Genomic DNA, 21,375 nt, shown 5'->3' on the forward strand with positions numbered 1-21,375 from the left:
GGGAACGGATAAATATACTACTTGTAACGATACGTGCACTTGCGTATAAGTTGTAAAATCGCTAATTTTTGACATAATAATTATTCACAAGTTTTAATGATAAAATATATATACTTTTTAATTAATGTCAATACTTTGCAAAGAAGACCAAAACATATATAAAGTTACACTTAGTTCTTTTTAAAACAATTTTCAAATAAAACAATAAAAAATTGAAAAGTCAAACTCGGATTTGACCTCGAGTACTCGGAGTCAAATCAAGTTTTGTTTCATTTTCTAATAAATCAGTTTTAAACCCGATTACTCAGAATTCAAATCGGACGAGAGGATAAAAACGAGTACTCGGAATGAGTACTCGGCCGACTCGACGATTTTTAGAACACCAGAAGCAAACGAACATGATACACTTTTTTTGCTAGGTTATTTCCATGCTTATTGTATTGCATGTATTTAATAAAAAGTCTATTTTCAAGTGTTAGATTAAAATATATTCGATTTTACAAATTTACCTCAATTAAATAATAATTAATGGAATTTAAATTTTATTAAAATAATACTTTAACTCGATAAAGTTGCATTTCTCGTTAGTTCAAAGGTTATTATTATTTTAATAGGTTGAACTGTGTTACGTAAAAATCTTGAAAAAAAATAAATTAAAGTTGGTCTCATTATATTTATATCATACCTAAAATTAAATTTTATCAATATTAATTGTCTGCAATTTATTACCACAACCATATATACTTTGGTAGCATTCCCGCGTAATTACAGATTCCAGTCGATCTTATTACATAATCCTAATTTATACAACTTCATTTCGAACTATAACTCAAGTGTAATTTACATTGTACGCTTATTTTCATCATAATTAAACTCATTCGGAAGTCGGAACACTATCCACATTTCTATAAGATTTTAATTCTCAGTTTTCATAATTAAAAATATTAAAAAAATTGCCTACGTCAGCCTCAAATTCAAGACATCACACGTAATTTTCATCCCAAAAAAGTATTTTATATTTATAAAAATAGAAGAATATTTAAATCTATGAATATTACCATAGCCCTTCACCATAAATACGCGTGTTGAGAGTTTACTTGCATGTAAGCTCGGTTCCTTTGCGTGATACCCCATTTTTTATAAACATGCAATTTTCGGGATTACATTTTACAAGCAAATGTACGTGATACCGTGTCTTTTATGGCCAACAATTTGTTTGCTATGCTCATCTAATGCATAGGAGATAGTTTGTTCGACTTTTAACTTTATAAACTAGCATAATAACCCGTGCGAGGCACGGGCAGCTAGTGTGAAATGTTGTATGAAACAAGTAAAGGATTGTTGCTCAAACAGTTGAAGGTTGTTGCTCAACGAAATTTTATTTGTAAAGTTTGTTGTTTAGGTGTGTGAAGTCCCGTGACTACTATTTTGTCGTCATATTTTAACTCTGTCATTTTTTGCGTATACAGTGAAAATGTAAAAATGTAGAGCTTATAGATCTACATACATTTGTTTGTTGCTAACAAAAATATAGACTAAGAAAGTATTGCACTGACAGGAGGAATCAATCCTCTGATGATACGAATTATATTTCCAGGCTCGGCCAAAAGCAGACTATTTGCAACAGGTAGTTTTGCACTTTGATGAAACAAAAAACAATCTGACACCTCTCTAATTCATAAAGCAGAAATCTTGTATGAGGCACCTCTCCAGGTTGTAAGCATTCCATAAGCTATTTGGAGGCGCTTGTCGACATATTAGGATTGAAAATGTGATTAACCACTTGACCAAAAAATTGGGGCCTTTTTTGATGTGAAATCCAACCTCTGACAGTGTTGGTTTGTTATTTTGTTCATTTATCGCAAATGTTATCATATTTAAATGGTCATAATATTCTTGAATTTTCCAGCGAGACTCATTGATTTTTATGAAAACCCAAACCAGCAATTTTGGCGTGTAACTGGGATATACCTGCAGTAATTATGGATCATAGTTATATTGAAAAGCATATAATAAAAGGTTTTATAGATCATAGGTGCCAAAAATAACATATAGAAAAGTTAGAAGCTATATATTTAATATATCTACCCGGTAATGTGGTTGAGTGGTTGAATGATTGAATCATCGGAATTGGCGGATGAGCTTTTATTATCACCTAGGAAGCACCGATGAGCTTTTATTATCAGTTTATCACTCAAGCTCCGCCAAAGCAAATAGAGATGCAATATCAGCAATATCCATATTCTCTTCTATGAGTTTGCGGTGAGCATTGACAGGATCATTCTCTTCCTGAGTGAAGGAGAATGAGGATGAAAATTTAGATTAATTAGGCTGATCACTAAAGTTAACTCTGCTACAAGATATTTGAAGTGTTGTTACCTTTAGGATAACATCACCTTCTTCGTCTGAATGTCAGTTCTTAGCCTCAGATACTGTCGATTCCCTGGCATTGTTTCACTGGCATTCCTTGTCTGAAATTGCTCGTTTTGTTCATAAGTTTCCTCGTAGTGGTCAAAATAGTCGTCAACTGTATGATCTGGACTTTCTGGCCGACCCTTGTATTTATCTGGAAAGGCCTGTGATGTTGAGCTGCTTTGTACTCGTCCATTAGGAGCACGTTCATGTGTGAATGATTCAGAAGGCTCCATTTCAGTTTGCTTAGAGCACCTGAACCTATTACTTCTAACATCTATAGGTTTATCTGAATAGGCTGGTGCAGTCGTTGAAAGTGAAGACAAAGGCAAAGCTGTTGAGCTTTTAATGTTTAGTGATGATGACAGTGTATCTTTCCTGAAGCTGGTTCCCATTCGCAGACTCTTCACCCTAAAATGATGTATAATTGATCAGCAGATGTCAACAACAAAATTTAAAAATCTATTCGGGAAAAATGCAAACCAACTAATATTTTGTAACCGAATTCACATTACATGTTCTGTCAAAAAAAAAAAAAGAATTCACATACCTGTCAGCATATCTTAATGTGTTGAGAGTACGTTCACATGATCCTGAGTTCGGGGAAATGCATGATATCATTACAGTGTGTGAATCACTAAAGAATGAGTCTCTAAGAACCTCAGCTAGCTTACTCCCTCTGAAGGGAATATGACCCTGATCGCTGTCAAGTGGTCTAATGCATTCATTTAGTGCACATAAACTTTTATTAATATCAGCGCCTTCCATTCTACAATAGAAATTGACAAGCATTGTTACTCCGCGGAGCAATTTAGCCCACATGATACTTTAAAGGAATCATTATCTTCTGCATAACTTTTATCACCTTTCGGATGAGATATCTACTTTCACGAGTACTTGGGCAGCATACAACTGTTCCACCAGACCAAATCCAAGGAAAAGGGTAGATTCTGACTTCTTCAGATTTTTTCTACGACTTCCTTGGCATCTTGCTATCATCAACAGAGGCACATCTGTATACATACTTGCCAACAAGACAAGCAGGCTTTGATTCCATTTCCTCAATAATTTTTTGATAGCAAGCTGCAATATAGCATGATCATAGAAACCTACTCCAATTATAACCTGGTCCTTGTAACCTTGCACTATCAAATGGCAGTAGTTGGCATATTCATCATGTGATTGAGAGAATTCCTTATTTGCACCAGTTGTGCCTGTACTTCTTGTTGAATTGCCTCTCTCAATTAAGTCCTTGACTGTATTTACATGTAGTACTCCAAATTCCTGGAAGCCCACAATGGGGACCTGTTGTTTCCCATCTTCCCTTATACAAAGCTTTCTGCAAACATAATGTTCAAGGTTACGATGCTTAGTTATTATGTAATTATGTAGAGTCTCAAACTGACAGGCTCAGTTCCGATCATTGAAAAGATCAAATAGCTTTCCTCCATATATTTCAAAGAAACTGACAAACAACTGATATGCCTGGTTCTGGTCATTTTTGTGCATTAGCCTTAATATATCTTCGAATGCCTTAAGTGGAAGCGGTTGCATTGTAAATGTCTTTCCACTCCCTGAAACATGTCCAAAAAAAAAGGAAAATATATTTTATCATCTCAATAATAATTGAGTAGGGCACATTTTACAAACTATATATTTTTCTTGTTGTTGTCAAGTAAGATCTCTATAAAAGTCTAAACTGGTTCTACTTACTTTCCAGTCTATAACTTCTCCCAAGATCCGACCCATGCAAAATAACGGCAATACAGTCCCCTGTATTGTAAATGTAAATGAATGTTAAGTATGTTAGAAGCTACCTGCGTTGCTAGCTTCACCTCCATCAGCTGCATTTAACTGACTACTGGAGTGTCCAGGAGAGGTTGCATTTCCCGAGAGGACACATCCAAAACACCATTTGGTGTTGCACCTATATCAATGGAAGGAAATAATCAATTGTCAAACTTGACAGAGAAATCTAGGCATAAGGACAGTGGCCTGATTTGTAAATGTGCAAAAAAACCAATGATAATAGAATGTCATGTTCAAGAGCGAACCATTAGAGAGAGAACCATAGAACCCTTACCTTATTTCTAGTATTTAGGTAGGGTTCTGCAACAGAACTTAAGTATTAGTTAGGGTTCTGCAACAGAACTTCACATGCAAAAAAATGTCAATATCTATGTATTATATTTTAAAATGATTTTTGAACACACAGAACGATGAAAAATATGAAAAAAACATATATATAGATTTAGATCCTAAAAATCTATTTAAAATTTAGAGTTCTGCAGCAGAACCTTAGTGGTTCTATTGTAAGGACCGGTTCTCTCTTGAGCGCGACCCTTTATCTGCATTATAAAGCACATAATTGTTTTTTGCAGGGATAATTTTTCAGATATAAATATTACAAATCACATGATCTATTCATTAGAAGCTTGTAAGAGACTGAGGCTTGCTCACTCATAAGTTGGTATTTCAATTCCCATGATCTTATAAACAATTAAAACTGCAGCACTATGTTATCAGTATAATGTCAAGGTTTTTTTTTATCAAAGTAGCCTTAATTCTTTGGAGGGGTGTACAATCACAGTTAAAGTGGCTAATTTTTATGGTGGACACACCACTCTAGAGTCTTAAGTTGTATTTGAAGCCATTATCCTATTCTTAAGTCCCCACCTAACCCTGATAAAATAAATATCTAATTAATTTTAGTATGTAAGTTGTAATTTATTGCAAGAAAAATATACCGGGGCAAGTTAAATCTAATATTTTAACGTATCTCAATAATAATTGAGTAGGGCACATTTTACGAACTATATATTTTTCTTGTTGTTGTCAAGTAAGATCTCAATAAAAGTCTAAATTGGTTCTCCTTCCTTCCCAGTCTATAACCCTATTGATCAAATTAGGTCCCCTTCAAATACCGTCAATATAAATATCTATTTGGATTTTGGTATGTAAACTGTAATTTATTTGCAAGGAAAATATATTAGGGTTAGTTAAATTTAATACTTTTACCTATCTGAATAATAATTGAGCATGGCGCAATTTACAAGCTAAACATTATTCTTGTTGCTGCCAACGAAGATTTTTATAAAGGACTAAATTGGTTCTTGCTTCATGATCTATAACCCTCGCGATCATATTAACTTGTACTCTGGATCAATGGTACTCATAAGTTCAACTTGCCTGCAGAGCTGTACAGTCTATGCCGTTTACATACACCTGGAGAACATGCAAGTTTAGCATTCAAACCTTGTTGGATAGCCCACCGAGCGTTTTGCCTCCGCTTGGATAGCCTTCTCCTCTCCAAAACATCCTCGGTGATTGTGAGCTTGGGCCGCCCATTTTTGCTAGTAGCTCCGTCCTTGTAGCTGGACGGCCTGGTCTCACAGGCAGCGCGGAATGGAATAGGTCTCTCTGCAGATTAATATCAAGCCTTTATTAAACTATGGAACGATGATCAACAAAAGCAACATGAAATCAGTTTTAGTCCCAACAAAAGCTCCAATACAACAAACACACATTAAAATGAACTTGCATTGCATAAAATTAAGCGGAATACTTGCTGAAAATATAAACAAAAATGCAACCATACAACTAATTGAAACTTTCAAAATTTAAAACACTGTGTAGTTGCCTTTCAATCAAACCCATAAAAACCAACAGAACAGAACGTGTGATTCCTAACCATCACCTCCCATTCATATTTTTAGTAAAAGAAACTAAATAATAATATACCAAAAAACAAACATATCTGTTAAGGTATCGACACAAGCTTTTTCATATAAATTGCGATGCATATGAAAGCCAGGATACCAACTATAACAAGCTGCACTCAATGATCAATCACCAAAAAAGCACCCAAAAATTATTAAGAAGGCACCAAAAAAATATGAAATTGCAGCAAGATATTATTGCGTGCAATATAAGCTCAACCTACGAATCAGGACAAGACCTTAAGTCACTCGCCTTCAGAATCGACGATATTACCAGTTAAACAGTGTGACAACAGAGATTAAAAATCATATTTGACCACTCATCTACAATTAAGAAGCACCCAAAAAATATGAAGCTGCCGCAAGGCATTAGTGTGCCAAATATGACCTGACCCCACAAATTAGGAGAGGGCATAAACTCACAAACCTTCAGAATCGGCCATATTGAAGGAATGAAACAAGGATACACCCGCTCTAGGATCTGAGATAGAGGGGGGGGGGCGCTCGGAGAGTGATTGGTCGGAGTGGGGGCCTGGACAAAGGTTAGACGAGAAGCCGAATTCACACCGCAAATCAATCGGATGAACGCAAATAAAATCTCCAACTGCGCACGGAAATGAAACGGTGATCTGAATTGAATTGAGGGAACCAGGAAGCTGAGGCCCTCCAGAGGAAGCAATGGTGAAGCCGTGGTTGTATAAGGCTGCCAATAAAATTAAAATGCATTCGCAGGCTGGTAAGGGTTCCTTGCCTGGGAAACTGCCTCGGAGTGAGGTAAGGTAACCTAGGAATTGGCTTTTGGCTCGGAACCAGGTAAGCTAATTTAAGATTTTGCTTCGGAATCAGGTAATTTATTTGCTCAGGAGCTGGGTTTGACACGAGCCTGTTCATCTATTATATATAGAAGTAGATAAATTACATATTTTACTGAATTATATTCAATGATGAGATATTAGAGCAAACTTAATTTATTTTTGAGATATTAACACTTACACTTTATATAAAATAACTAGCATTAGTGCCCGTGCAAGACACGGGCCAAGTGTCAATCTCATTTTTCTTCAATTTAACACACAAATACACTTGATTGAATTAACGTATATTAGTTGAGGAACATACATATAATTAAGTTAAATAATTGAGTTCCGAAATACAAAACTGTTTCTTAACAACGCGTATAGATTGACAATGACAATGTATATAAAGCTTTAGTTGAGTTCTGAAATACAAAAACAGATTGTTCCCCCACCAAATTATGTCAACAAATTCGGTAGTTTTTCAATTCTCCCGAATATTTAACTGCATATTGTGATTAGTTTCATAATCACAAACTTATCGCACAAAACCGAATACATGAATTTTGTTCAAGTATATTCCGAACCAGAACCTTGCGGTTTTTGACGGCTTTTATAAAACCGCGGGTTTGATGATGATCTTTGCAGTTCAGGTGAAGTAAATATATCAAACCGAGACTGACCAATCAATCCGTTGGTCTGGATCAACTAAAACTAAACCATTTGTGTTCAGTCTCTGGGTTGGAATAAGCAGAAACCAATAGAATGTGGTTCAACTCCTAATCCGAACCATACTGACAAACATTACATACAAATCAAATAATCGAATGTTACATGTAGCTGATTTTCGCACGTTTATTACATTGACAACACATTCAAGACCAGATATACAAAGCGGTACTAACAGGAGAAATACTATGGCCTACATTATATAAATCGACAAATTAGAGAGTCGGACACTTGCTGTGAACCACTTAACTGCACAGATATGGCTAGATACACTTACCTGAATTACCTGTACTTGGCTTCTGGTGACTGAAACATATTTGTAAACCACTGTAAAGGGCTCAGTAGCTGAGCTCTTTTCCTTCTCCAGAACCAAATGGCATCGTTATACTGTTGGTTTCGAATCTTTGCTGTGGCTGCCTTCCAGTCATACTTCTCCATTTCCTCGCGGGCAGATTTTCCAATACTTTCTCTTAAAACCGAATCATGCAGAAGAGGTTCCAATTTGCTTAAGCAGTCTTCGAGATCTCCGGGATTGTAGAGATAACCGGTCTTACCCTGCTGATCGTCAGAAATGATATCTGGAATTCCCCCAGCCCGGGCTGCCACGACAGGAAGTCCAGATGACATTGCTTCCAAAACGACGAGCCCCAATGTCTCTGATTCTGAAGGCATTATAAATACATCTCCACTAGCATATGCCTGAGAGAGCTCCTCTCCTTGTAGCATCCCGGTAAATACGGCAGGCATGCCAGAGAATATTTCTTCTAGCTCAGCCCTGACAAAGAAACAAATAAAATTAGATAACTATATTTGCTAACGACTATTTGCAAAAAGCAGTAAAATGTTATTATGATCTAATGGTACAGGGCAGATACGCCCTCTATAAGCCGGCGGTGATATCTTGATTCTTGATTAGTGGGTAGTTAATAAAGTAAGAGATGAGGATTTTAAAGGTGGATTCCTCCAGAAAAATCAATTTACATTTTTTGACAAGTCACCAAAATACATTTATAATATATATACGAACTATTAGTCTATGACCTGGAAAACGTTTTCTGGTGAAGTGGATGAAAATCCACGATGTAAGAAGCTGAGAATTTATGCCTGCTTTACTGTTTCACCCTCATAAAATTGATGGGTGGCTTTCTTTTTACACTCTGTGTGGCTCAGGTTCATATTTAAAAGTTTAAACTGATAAAGTATGTAAATGGTACAAAAGTACTTACAGACGTACAAGAAGTCAAGAACAAGTAAAACCAACTAAAAACGTAATATTTACAATTAATGATTTGAGCTAAGAGCAGCCTACCTATATGGTCCATCTCCAATAAAAGCAATGCGGGCTTCTGGAAGCCTGTCCATGACCCTATGAAATCATAAGTCACAATGTTAGGAGTTAGGGTGACTTAATTATTATGTCTTTGTTTTGGCTAACACAATCGACAAAGAAACCAATAGGAGTAGTAAACCTCTTTGATATCTTCTTAACAACAAACATATCATAAAATGGTTATAATTTAAGATAAAGTTCATCAAATTTGAAATTCCACAGGCATCATTAAAGTTGACAATTGCAATTTTGAAGCCGACAAGCATAAAGAGAAAAATGACAATAAATCATAATCCCTGATACAACCTTTAGTCCTATCCATAGGTTGTCTGAGTTTTTTGCACGTAACTTAGAGTGCTTTAAGTATATGATTAATATTATCTTTTTTATGCCAAATAGTTTAAAGTAGTATTTTTTAGCTTTTTTTTTTATATATATTTTTCTTATTTAAATTCAGAAAAAGAAATTTTAAACAACATCAATTATAGCCATACATTCAATATTCGAACAATTTACATTTTACAACACTGATTCTATTTCCTGCAGTTTGACACAAGTGATGTTTCCGTTAAAAGAACAATTACCTTTTCAGGAAATCCAAACTCTTCTCCACTCCTAGGCGCCCAACGTGAACAATCAAAGGTCTATCAGGTTCACCATTGCTGATTTAGGATGAAAAATATGAGACTCTAAAATACATTCACTGCTACTGGAATGGAATTGAAATAAGTAAGAGATTTCACCTCAAACGTAATCTCATCTCATGAGAACGATATTTTGGATTAAAGCTTTCAGAGTCAACTCCCTTGTTCCAGAGGCGTATCTGATTAGCTGATAATAATAAAATTCAATTACATTTGTGCTCTATAGGATGCAGAGCAATGATGTCTCTCGCAGAGACTTATTAACTTCTAAAAATAAACAAAAGGAGCCAAATTAGAAATTTTACATGCTGCTACTCTGGCTGTCAGCAGATCCTTGGCAATGGCAGCTGACGGAACTAGTGTCAGATCGGCTGCTCTATGTAGAAATTCTAGCAAAATAAATCCACTTTGTTATACTAGTCACAGGAGATGCATATTTCACATATATAAAATTTTGAATAGGAAGAAATGATCCACATACTTATGACCCACCACATGGGCTGGACTAGCCAACTGAAAGTGTATCTTGGGATGTAGCTGGAGATGAGAACAGGAATTTGGCTAAGCCCAAATTATATATTGACATATATTTATATAAAGTATGACAAATTAATATCAAGATAATAATCATAATTATTGATCGAAACATATTACTCTTTTACATGTAAATAAATGAATAAATGTACTTGTGCCATATCTTTGAGGGCACTGATAATTGTTTGCAATCGAAACACTCAGGAGTATTAACCAAGAAAAGAACTTACACTGGCACATGTGTATGATAGGACATAACAATTGGAACAGACAATAATTTTGCAATGATAAGAGCGCCAAATACCTAGAATACAAAAAGAAATTCTCTTTAGAACAAACCAAATAAGATGAAATGCTGATTCTGATCTATTAAGCAGAAAGAGAAAAAAGTGGAGAAGATTACCATGATACCAGGGGATGATGCATGGATTATATCAGGCTTAAACTCTGAAACCTTGGATATTATTCTCGGGCTGAGTGCTAGGGAAAGTGGTACTTTTTGATACCATGGACAAGGGAAGCTGATAAACAGAATTGCGGATCATTAGCTAGCACATATAGACACACACATTATACATCTAAGCCTACTAATTTACATTATGGAAACACCATAGAGTAATAACATTGCAAAGTAAAATTACTGTAATAATTTGTATAGAGAATAAATCTGAGTAAGGAAACTCATGATACATAATGATTCTTTAACATTAATGTAATATATAACAGAATGGTTTATGCAGCAATGAGCATCGTATAATACATGATATCGTAGCTACTTAATTTTCTCATTATAACCTGTGTGATCCTATCAGCTGTGCTCCATGAAATTCTTCTGGAACTCCTTCATGAGTTGTCACAACCATCACCTATACAATTCCGTACAAATATTATACCTCAATAATGTAAATTTATGAAAAAAATCTATCAGTAAATTTGAACAAGAACTGAACGATGTCAGCTGTCAACTGGTAACTGTGGTATCAGTAATAAAATTGAATTGCATGATATTACATTTGAGAATAACGGAGTAGCCTATGAACAACGTATATATAGCTCTTCTCCTAAGGGAGGTATTGATAGCTAACAAAGCCCGGAGGTAAGCATCTACGATATTAGATATATCTAGAGTTTGACCCTATATATCAAGCCCCAATACAGAGTCTTGCTTATAATCTAGTATTTACACAAGCAATATCACAAATGAGATAAAAGAACCATCTATATAAGCTCAAGCCGTCATCTATGAGACTTAAGAGGCCGGGTCCAGAAAACACTATGAAGAACAACTAGTATTAGCATAAGAAAGGCATTATGGAGTGTACAGATAGAAAAAAATGTACCTCATCACCCATTTCACGTAGATATTTGATGAAATTCTGGAAACGATTTTTGTACCCAGACACATAACTGCAAATGCCACAGAAAATATATCCACGTCATAAAAGTTAAAAATTATTAAAGACTTGGCGATAATAGCATTGACCAAAGCAGCACACATACAATTTCAACTGGACATGCACCATTTAAACAATTACCAAGACATTGTTCACCACCGCAATACTACAGAAACATAATATAGCAAACTATTAAAATTAAAATTAAAACTACAGAAAACATGTGTCGTTTGCCTTGACTGCAAAACTAACGAGATCTATTAGTAAAGCCGCACTTAACCCCACAAACCACAGTTCAATTATAATTAAATTAAATCTAAGAAAAAACAACTACATAATATGTAAACAGAGAAACTATAGCATAAGCTAACGAGTTGTATTAGTCAAGCCGCACTTGACCCCACAAACCACAGTTCAATTATAATTAAATTAAATCCAAGAAAAAACAACTACATAATATGTAAACTGAGAAACTATAGCATAAGCTAGTGAACTCGAAGTTATTGGTAGTCAGAACATGACAATAGCTATAAGTTTTGAATTTTAAGGTTCGCTAAGCTCTAAGCTACACCCATAATGTAATCTTAAGACATGTGCATTAGCTACAAGTGTATATAAACAAAACCAAATTCTCATTCTATTAAATCATAGCTTGGTCCACAACTGTGTTTACCGTTAGTAGTACCCAAACCATCCAAAATGGCATTGATTAATCCCCAATTCAAGTCAACTCACTAAACACAATGAACTACCACCATTACAATGATCATCACTAAAAACTCAAAACATAATCAAAGTGAAAAACAATAGCAACATATATTACTGATCAATCATTATACACTAATCAAGAAACACAATTAAGCACTCACGCAAAAGGAGAGGGCTCTACAAAGAGAGCAATTCGCCGCGGCCTATTACTAATTTCTGATTCAACAAAAGGAGGAGGATTCTCCTCTTCTCCATCCTCCCTAATCTCAGAAATTGTCATTTTGCTTCTCACAACAATGGGTTTAAGCCCTTTTCTACACCTCAATTCAACACCTCTAAACTGCCCTCTAGACTGTAAAGACTGAATCTTTTTGCTAAACAAACTAATGGGTCTTGCTCCAAAACAACAAAAACAAGAAGGCTTCAAAGCAATTCTTGAATTACACAAAGCTGAGAAAGAACTACTTGGAGAACAACAAGAGGGTAAACTAAAGGTGGGATTTTTAGATAAAGTCTGAATAGGCATAATGATTGATGATTATATATACTACTATATATATATAATTATCGAAGCTGAGTTGTTACTTGTAGGAGAATGAGTTGGGGTTGGAGTGTTGAAATTGATTAATATTTGTTGTCAAGACTAATTATTATTATGAGATTCCAGGGACCCAGAGAAGAGATGGAAGGGTGTCTTAAAATGGATATTCTCTTTTCAGGTTGAGTGAAAATTGAAAATAGAGAATAAACTATAAGGGCTTAGAGTATATGCTACCAAGCTTCCATTGATGGTGGTTCAATGGGAAGATGCAGCTCTTCTTGGGGTCATTTTGGATAATTCAAGATTCATATATGCCACATACATAAGAGGCACATCTGTCTTCTGTTCTTTTCAATGTTAGCTAACATAATTCATCCGTCTCCCTCGATTATTTATACGAGGACATTGGAATTCGACACAAATTATAATATATAATTTGATAAATAAAACTAAATTTTATTTAAAAAAGTAATATTTATCTTTTCATAGATAAATATTTTAAAAATTTTATGAATCTATATTTTATATGTATTTTGAAATATATATCGAACAATTAAAAAATATATAAAGAAATGAGAAAATAGATGAAAGAATATTTAAACAAAGGTAAATCTGCGTTGAAAAATAGCCGGGCCTCACTAACAAAAATCCAGACTTAGTCATTTGAAATATCGTTCAGATCGATTGAATAATCAAAATTTAATTAATATTATTTATTTTATTAAATATATAATCAAAATTTGGTAGTCGAGATAATTGATCACCTAGTAATACTTATACGAATGTATTCGATTGGGATTTTAATGCATTTAATTAATATTATTTGTTTTTAGTCTATGGGTTGTATGTGATTCTAATTTTGTACGGATTCTTGATAGAGTGTCGCAGAGTTGATGAGATTTAAGCACAATGCTTCAAAGATTTTGGTAGGATTTCAAAAAACTTAAAATTTACTGAAAAATGCCACAAAATCCATCATTTTATAAAATCCCAAAAAATCCATCAGCATTTGAACACCATCAGATTTTGAAAAATCTAAACAATCTCAATTGAATACCATCAGAATTTAATAGATTCTAAACAATCTCAATTGAATACCATCAGATTTTAAGGCATAATTTAAAATTTCAATTGAATACTATCAGATTTTGTAGTATAATTTAAAATTTCAATTAAATACTTAATGGATTTCAAACAATTTCAATCGAATACCCTCGGATTTCATTAATGAAAAAAAATTATTTAAAATCTAAATCTAATACACCCTCTTTAGTCAGGATATCAATTAGTTAAATCGGATCATTTTCATCATTCACCAACTCACCGTAACAAATTCCACTCTTTTCCAATTCTTGCTAATTCCAAATTTATTGTTAAAACAATTTATAAATTGACTTGTTTAGGAAAAGATGATCGAACACGAAATAATCAGATATTGTGGGATTATCTTAGGAAGTTATTATGATAGTGGCATATACTGAAGGTATCGTAATGGAAATATTTTGTAGCAAGATATTCGGGTGAATATGCCTTGAAGCGACATCAATTTGTAATTTATTGCGGAATAATGCATGTGTTAATAAGTTACATACGAATATGACAGAGCCCACATTCGTACACTTTGTTTATATTACTAAACTTATGTTACATCGACTTTTAAGCACAGCTTGGATCATGCGAAACTGAGCTGTCAAAAATAAAATATAGGTCTCAGTTTTTGTTTTTTTTTGAGAGCAATATAGGTCTCAGTTTTGTTCACTCAATCTGTCCACGGTCTGTTTTTTCCAACTCATAATCTCCGTCGAATTTTTTTCGACGTAATAATATCAATTTATCTCTTGCATGAAATATTTCAATCTAAATAATCGGAATTTGATAAGTTCAACAACACATTGATAAAGTCAATTGTGATGTTGCTGCTTTTGAGAATGATGTTGTTGCTTTCAGGAATGTCGGTGTAATTTGAATCGCTCGAAAGATCTTTAATTTTATTTTTAATTTTAAGAATTTTTAAATTTTACGTGTCAAATGATCAAGAAATAATTCAGTTAATTATTTTTAGTATATTATTTGTTTCCCATTTAATTGTATGGTCATTTGGGAATTTGTCCCGGCTCTATTATGTTTTTGTTAATGAAATTGCTTTTATTTTCTGTCAATTTTTCTTTACACGAGTAGGACTGAATATGATATCGGATTAGAGGGTTTATTTTCTTGGTTTTGATTTCTACTAACTTGTTTCTACTCGTGCGTGTGTTCATGTGTGTATATATTGAAAAATCATTTTTTTCTAATTTTTTTATATGCAAGTATAACATTATAATAAATTATAAAATGATCAGCCTCATAATCATATTGTGGCTGATATTAATTATCATATAACTAGCAGTAGTAAATTCATTTTTAAAATAGGATCTTCGAATTACTAAGATTTTGCTGCATAACTTTAAATTTTCAATAGATTTTTACGATTTAGATCTAAATATATTTATTTTACATTGTTGTGTGTGTTTAAAAACAATTTTAAAATAGGAAAATTCTCAACAGTACACTTGTGGTTTTGGCTTTTCTAAACGGGACGCAAAATAATTTTGGCTTCTGGTTAGTACATTTATACTATTATATCATTTTATACCATAACTCTTCCGTCAAATTCTATTAAACAAACGTTAACTAATTCAAAATTAACCCTAAAATAAAATCTAAAAAATCTAAAAGCAATAGAATTACGAATTGAGGAGTCAATTTGAGGATAAACACCGAGCAAAATTAGGGTTTATTGAGTTTTGGGGAAAAGCAACATCGATTTATAGGTGAGAGTTATGTGTTCGCATGCATATGTATATAAATGACTGGGCAGTGATTATAAAGAGGTGGCACCTGGTGAAGGTGGAGGTGGACGACTACTGTCGGAGTCCAGGGTTGAAGAGAGAATCCTGAAGAACAGGAGATCGCGGGGATGAATTTCGGGGTTGTACTTGGGTGGTGATTGGGCAACGGGTAGGATCGTCGCGGAACCTTGAGTTGGTGGTGATGAAGTATTGAGCATGGAGAGTTTAAAAACATATGGGAAGACTTGACGGCGGTGAATGTGTCCTCTAGCCGCCGACGAGATGGAGTCTTGGCGGAGATAATCGGAGTGTGGCTACAATTATGGCTGCAGCGATTTGGCCGAGATTTTGTTAGTATGAAGGGGTGTTGCTACTTGATTAGAGATTAGGGGCTGTAAGCAGTGGCGGTGATTCTTCTTTAGCTAGATTTCTTTTGTTTTTAGATTCTTTTTGTTTTTTTTGATTTTTTTTAGATTCCATTTTATGATTAATTTAAAAATAGTTAACGTTTGTTTAATAGAACCTGACGGGAGGGGTATGGTAGAGAATGGTACAATAGTATAAGTGTACCAATCGGAAGCCAAAATTATTTTGCATATTATCTAGAAAAGCCAAAACCAAAAGTATACTATTGAGAATTTCCCTTTAAAATATAATACATAAATACGATACTTTTTGTATGTGTAGTTCCGCTGCTTAAATCCAGAAGGCCCTTCGGTTAGGTATCTAAGAGAACATGACCCATAAAACATACTCCCTACGTCTCGTTAATAAATTTATGTATACTGTTTGCACGCATTTTGAGACTCTCGTAAAGTATAGTTCTATAAAGTAATCTATTTTTTTTAAATAAAAGTTTAAACTTCAAATTTTTTTCATAAATTTTCTAAAAAAGAATATATAATGTAAGTGTATTTTACAAGAGTTTTGAAATGTGTGTAAAAAAATAACGTAAAAAACCTGATTGGACGGACAAAGTATATTTTACTTTTTTCGAAACATACTCATGCCTAGCATCAATATCAATATACTTGTATAAAGGAGAAGCAGGGGACGTGTAGGTGGCGCCTCTCACATCGCTCTGTTCTATTTTTCTAATTTTCTGGAATTTTTGGATGAAAAATATCAAAAATTAGAACTACCTTTTTTAGTTTCAGGTATATTAGAAACACGTTTCAGAATCTGATTTTGTTTCAGATTATTTATGTAATATAGTAGCTTGAAAGTTTTAATCTGGTTTTATTTCAGATTGGCACCTCTCACATCGCACCTCTTGAATTTTTGGATGGAAAATATCAAAAATTAGAACTACCTTTTTTAGTATCGGGTATATTAGAAGCAAGTTTCAGAATCTGATTTTGTTTCAGATTATTTATGGAATATAGTAGCTTGAAAGTTTTAATCTGATTTTATTTCAGATTATTTAATTATGGTAAAGAGTAGCACACAAGTCTCTCTGCACCTATAAATACCCCTATAGATTGTAGGGTTTTGGAGATCTAAACACAACCTCCTCTCTTTCAATACCACAACCCTAGCTCTATCTGGTGATAGTTCTCTTGCTCGATTTCCAACTCGGTGGTGCTGTTCTTCTGCAACGATAAGTGAAGGCTGTTTATACAATATTAAAAAATAGAAGTTGTTGCAAGCAAATGTAGTTATAGACCGCTATGTGGGAGTCGACAAATCCAAACACGGGAAAAAAATATAGTCTTGACATGATATTGATGGATGATATCAATAAATTAACTATTAGTGATGTATGTTTTTTGGTTATTCTTTTATAATATTTGTTTTGTTCATCGGACATGTTTGTTGTTAATTTTTATATGATTTACTTTGTATACAGAAAAAAATTTATTCTGCATAATCTATTTGCTTCGTTCAAGCAACTTTTAAGTGAAGGCTGTTTCTACAGCATTAAAAAATAAAGATCGCTACAAGCAAGGGTAGTTATAGACCGCTATCTCACGGATTTAAGTTGGATGTTTTTGTGCACAATCAATCCAAAAAAATTGGAGGAAGGTGATAATGTAAGAACATGATTACTTTTAAAAAAAACATAGATTAAATTAAGATTCGTCGTGCTTGAAATTGTTAATACGTGTATAAATTTATTTTCATTTTTTTCACCATGAATTATATTCCAATTTTGCATTTTTATATATTAGTATTGGTATTATATCAAGATTTTTATAATATAAAATTTATTTTATCTTACAAATATTAATTTTGAGACATTAATATACATTTTATAGACAGCCACAAAATTATCTGATTTTACAAATATTAATATTAAATTATCAATATAATTTTTATAGGCCGCCGCAACGCGCGGCTTCTCAACTAGTGTAATAAAAAGCTGGTTCAAAAATCAAAGGCTTAACTGACAGTCGATGAAAATTCAAGAGCCAGAGAAAAAAGAATGGTTACATGACATCATAGATCATAGATGTGCTTATATTAGACAGGCCTATTCTCATAAACTACAAGATGGGCCAAAACCTTTTCTGTCAATTTGTTTCGGCCTCCTCTTGGTCAGGATCCTGTATATATGGGCTTAAGTATTCATGCTTGGACATAGACTTAACATGACAAATAAACCTATTAAACCCACCCTATACGTGGGCCTCCGAGTTCTTCAAAATTTTATATCCATATATCAATAATTTTTATGTAGTCACATCTCCGATCATAAAAAAACCCTTAACTAAAATATGAGTTGGCACACTATAAACAAAAAATTTTAGTCAACAAATCGAAAAACTCATGCTCCAACCATACGGAGCTGTTATCTATAATTTTAGCCAATCTCTTATGGATGACTACATTTGTCGAATTTTTACAGGTCTGTAGGATGATTGCACATCATTTATTACCATATTAAACTGATATATTCTATTTTAACAATCTAAAATATTAATAACATACTATTTTTAAATTATAACTAACCAATATAGCCAATACCATTGAAGCAAATGTCTTAGGGGTCGTTTGGTTCATGGGTTTCTGGAATCAGGTATGTGGTTTGTCCATTCTAAACCCATACCTGATGTTTGGTTGAGAAAAACAGAATTTGAAATCCATACCTTAAACCCCCAAAGTATAGGTTTTTGATACCCAAGTGAGGAGGTGGGTATGGGATGAAGGTATGAGGATGTACTTATTTTTTATTTTTTTTTGTTTCTATTTAAGTAATGAAATATTAATATTTAATACAAAATTAAATCAATAATGCAAAAATAATTGACAATAATAATTTTATTAATATTCTTAATTAATATAAATTAATGACTTATTTTTTACAAAAATTGTATATATTGATTCCAGCACTCAGCCAAACACATGATATCAGATATGATACCTCAAACCCATACCAGCTTAACCTGATTCCTTATTCTAACCCGATACCACTCCTCGAACCAAACGACCCCTTACAAGTTCAGCAAATTTCACATAATGTCTTACATATCCCATTTAGCCAACGATTTTAGCAAAAGATTATGACGAACGTCGTTGAAAATGCTCTTACAAGATCATATCATCTTTTCAATATGAAACCTAAAAATTAGAAGATAACATGATGATCAAGTAAAAGAAAGAAGCTTAATTTGTATATACATGCATACAAAAAAGGTGCATTTAAAATTTCATTGTAAGACACTTTTTCTAGCATTTTTTTGGCCAGAACTTTTTCTAGCATTTAGAAAAAAAGGATTGTTCCAAAATCAATCAAGTACTTGTTAATTTATGAATACATATAGAATTTATTCAGTTTCATTGAGTGATTAGAAAAAGAAGTTCCATGATTTATATTTTTAATTTACTTATTAATATTTAGATGACTTTCAGATTTGTTTTTTCTAACAAAAATATTAATCGAATAATAAAAAGTCATACGATATCTAGAGTCGAACAAAAAATAAATTATAATCGGTTGTTCTCATGAAAAGATAGTTGAACGATATTTTGAAAATAATTCAGGTACACATTTGATGCATTCTTGTTGAATTACTGTACCTTCTTCGTCCTGTTTTTATGAAGCTATATTTTGAACTTTTGATCAAAACTGTAATTCCATACCAAATTTCACCACTAAATCAAGAGCCCCGATAATATTAATAATTTTTTCCATAAATTTCATGAAGAGTTTATAAAAAGATCTCAAAATCTGCCTATTTCATCTCATTTATTAGTTAGGTCGAAAATAAAAACGACTCTTTCACAATATTCTAAAAATCTCTGACTAATTTTCAATTAATACTTAAGAAATATGTACCGGTTTATCGATTATATTTCAATTTAACTACAAATATCTGATTTATTTAAATATTTTCTAATAAATCTCATATATAAATCATAAATCGATTAATTTAGGGTCCTGTTTGGAAATTAGTAGCTAACGGTTAACTGTTAGCGGACAGAATTTGATGGCATTAGAATAGATGTTTTAACTAGCGGATTGAATTAACGTTTTTTTGTATTTTTTTGATAAATATCTGTTTAATTAGCTTTTTATGATACATACCAAAATCTCTAATTCAAAAAACTCTTCAAAGTAGATTTTTAAAACTTAGCTTTTTGAGCCAAATTTTTGTTTCAATCCAATATTTATCAAACATATATACTGTAATATAATAAGCCAACATAGGTTTAATTTGTTGTCGTACAAAATTTTGATTTCGTCATCTCATTTATAACTACAAGTCGGTCACATGTAGACTTCTCTCACTCTTACAATATTAAAGAGTTTTATACCGTTCAAATTACAAACACTTGTGATGTAATACATGATAAAAAACTCCACAATTATTTTTTTAGATATAATTTATATATTATTTATATACTATATTATAATAAACCAATATTGGTATAATTCGTAATCATCCAAAAAATTGTAATCAGTTGCTAAATATATGCTGGTTAAAATCTAATTCATTAATACTAAACTACTAATAAGATATGATGAAATTACGAATTCTATATCCGCCCGCCCGTGCTTCGCACGGGTTAAAGACTAGTAAACATTAATAAATTGAAATTGTTAGACCTCTAAAATATCGTAGATCTCTTGTTTTACCCTAACCTCTAAATTCTAAACACGGTTCTGATTTTTAATTCTCTCACATCAATAATCAATGTGAACTATAAAAAACCAAAACAAAATATTAAATTGAAAATCCAACTTACACGAAAAAGCTAGAATGAATGCAATCAAATCCTGTCTCTTTGTTTCATTCATATGTCACCCTCAAAACCTCAACAAGAACAATAATTTCAACGGAACCATTACCTCCATCGGCTCCACCATTCCCCTTTTTTCTCGACCTTGAAACCCCAATTTTATCTTACTCATTTTTCACCATTATTTACTCCAATCTTTTGTCCCACTAAACTCCTCACACTTTTGTTTATACTAGTGTGCTAATGTCACTCACTCACCCCATATGTTTTAAATTTAAACCCAGCTGGTCCCGGTAGTAATAAATTATAGAGAACATGACAGCTAATTTCGATTTAGCTTCAACTCGTAACACGGATATGATACTGTCACGTCATTTGGGGAAAAAATTAAGCAGATGAACATAAATATTGAGCAATCAATTTAGTGATGACGAACTGAAAATGTCCAAACAACCATCTCGATACTTTGATAAGTTTGATTCATCAAAGATTCTCCAAGATTTGTGTTAGCACTTAGCAGCCGTCTTAGACGATACAAATTTATAGTCAATCGTT

The 21,375-nt window shown here is 33.0% G+C and overlaps 2 protein-coding genes across 4 annotated transcripts; both read right to left on the minus strand.

The window, feature by feature from the left end:
* Positions 1 to 1,360: 1,360 nt before the first annotated feature.
* LOC108198840 (kinesin-like protein KIN-13B) lies at positions 1,361 to 7,558 on the minus strand. 3 transcript variants are annotated; one of them, XM_064082831.1, is made up of 9 exons: positions 6,559 to 7,558; positions 5,668 to 5,832; positions 4,230 to 4,339; positions 3,278 to 3,986; positions 2,963 to 3,181; positions 2,380 to 2,823; positions 2,195 to 2,289; positions 2,089 to 2,155; positions 1,361 to 1,971 (listed from the first exon to the last, which is right to left on the minus strand). In XM_064082831.1, the coding sequence occupies exons 4-6, from the start codon at positions 3,433 to 3,435 to the stop codon at positions 2,382 to 2,384; spliced, it is 819 nt and encodes a 272-aa protein (XP_063938901.1). In that variant the 5' UTR covers positions 3,436 to 3,986; positions 4,230 to 4,339; positions 5,668 to 5,832; positions 6,559 to 7,558; the 3' UTR covers positions 1,361 to 1,971; positions 2,089 to 2,155; positions 2,195 to 2,289; positions 2,380 to 2,381. The 3 variants fall into 3 exon arrangements, with proteins under 3 accessions (XP_063938901.1, XP_017222108.2, XP_063938902.1); XM_017366619.2 differs by having other exon boundaries at positions 2,089 to 2,289; XM_064082832.1 differs by having other exon boundaries at positions 2,089 to 2,289; positions 2,963 to 3,751.
* Positions 7,559 to 7,705: 147 nt separating this feature from the next.
* On the minus strand, positions 7,706 to 13,135 carry LOC108200010 (sulfoquinovosyl transferase SQD2). The gene is made up of 11 exons (XM_017368063.2): positions 12,426 to 13,135; positions 11,503 to 11,569; positions 10,958 to 11,028; positions 10,566 to 10,683; positions 10,393 to 10,466; positions 10,110 to 10,165; positions 9,934 to 10,017; positions 9,728 to 9,815; positions 9,569 to 9,646; positions 8,964 to 9,020; positions 7,706 to 8,429 (listed from the first exon to the last, which is right to left on the minus strand). Exons 1-11 carry the CDS (start codon positions 12,788 to 12,790, stop codon positions 7,937 to 7,939), a joined length of 1,551 nt encoding a protein of 516 aa, XP_017223552.1. The 5' UTR covers positions 12,791 to 13,135; the 3' UTR covers positions 7,706 to 7,936.
* Between the last annotated feature and the right edge of the window lie 8,240 nt (positions 13,136 to 21,375).

This window comes from Daucus carota, chromosome 8 (genome assembly GCF_001625215.2).
Source record: "Daucus carota subsp. sativus chromosome 8, DH1 v3.0, whole genome shotgun sequence".
Taxonomy (NCBI): Eukaryota; Viridiplantae; Streptophyta; class Magnoliopsida; order Apiales; family Apiaceae; genus Daucus; species Daucus carota.

Bases quoted from the DNA above. Each gene is read 5' to 3' on its own strand.
- LOC108198840 (XM_064082831.1), bottom strand. From the start codon at position 3,435: ATGTATACAGATGTGCCTCTGTTGATGATAGCAAGATGCCAAGGAAGT. The intron at 3,182-3,277 runs GTGATAAAAGTT...TTTCTATTGTAG, and splicing joins GTAGATATCTCATCCGAAAG to AATGGAAGGCGCTGATATTA. The intron at 2,824-2,962 runs GTATGTGAATTC...ACATCATTTTAG, and splicing joins ACATTAAGATATGCTGACAG to GGTGAAGAGTCTGCGAATGG.
- LOC108200010 (XM_017368063.2), bottom strand. From the start codon at position 12,790: ATGCCTATTCAGACTTTATCTAAAAATCCCACCTTTAGTTTACCCTCT. The intron at 10,684-10,957 runs GTTATAATGAGA...TCTGTTTATCAG, and splicing joins CAGCTGATAGGATCACACAG to CTTCCCTTGTCCATGGTATC. The intron at 8,430-8,963 runs GTAGGCTGCTCT...TTTCTTTGTCAG, and splicing joins ATTGGAGATGGACCATATAG to GGCTGAGCTAGAAGAAATAT.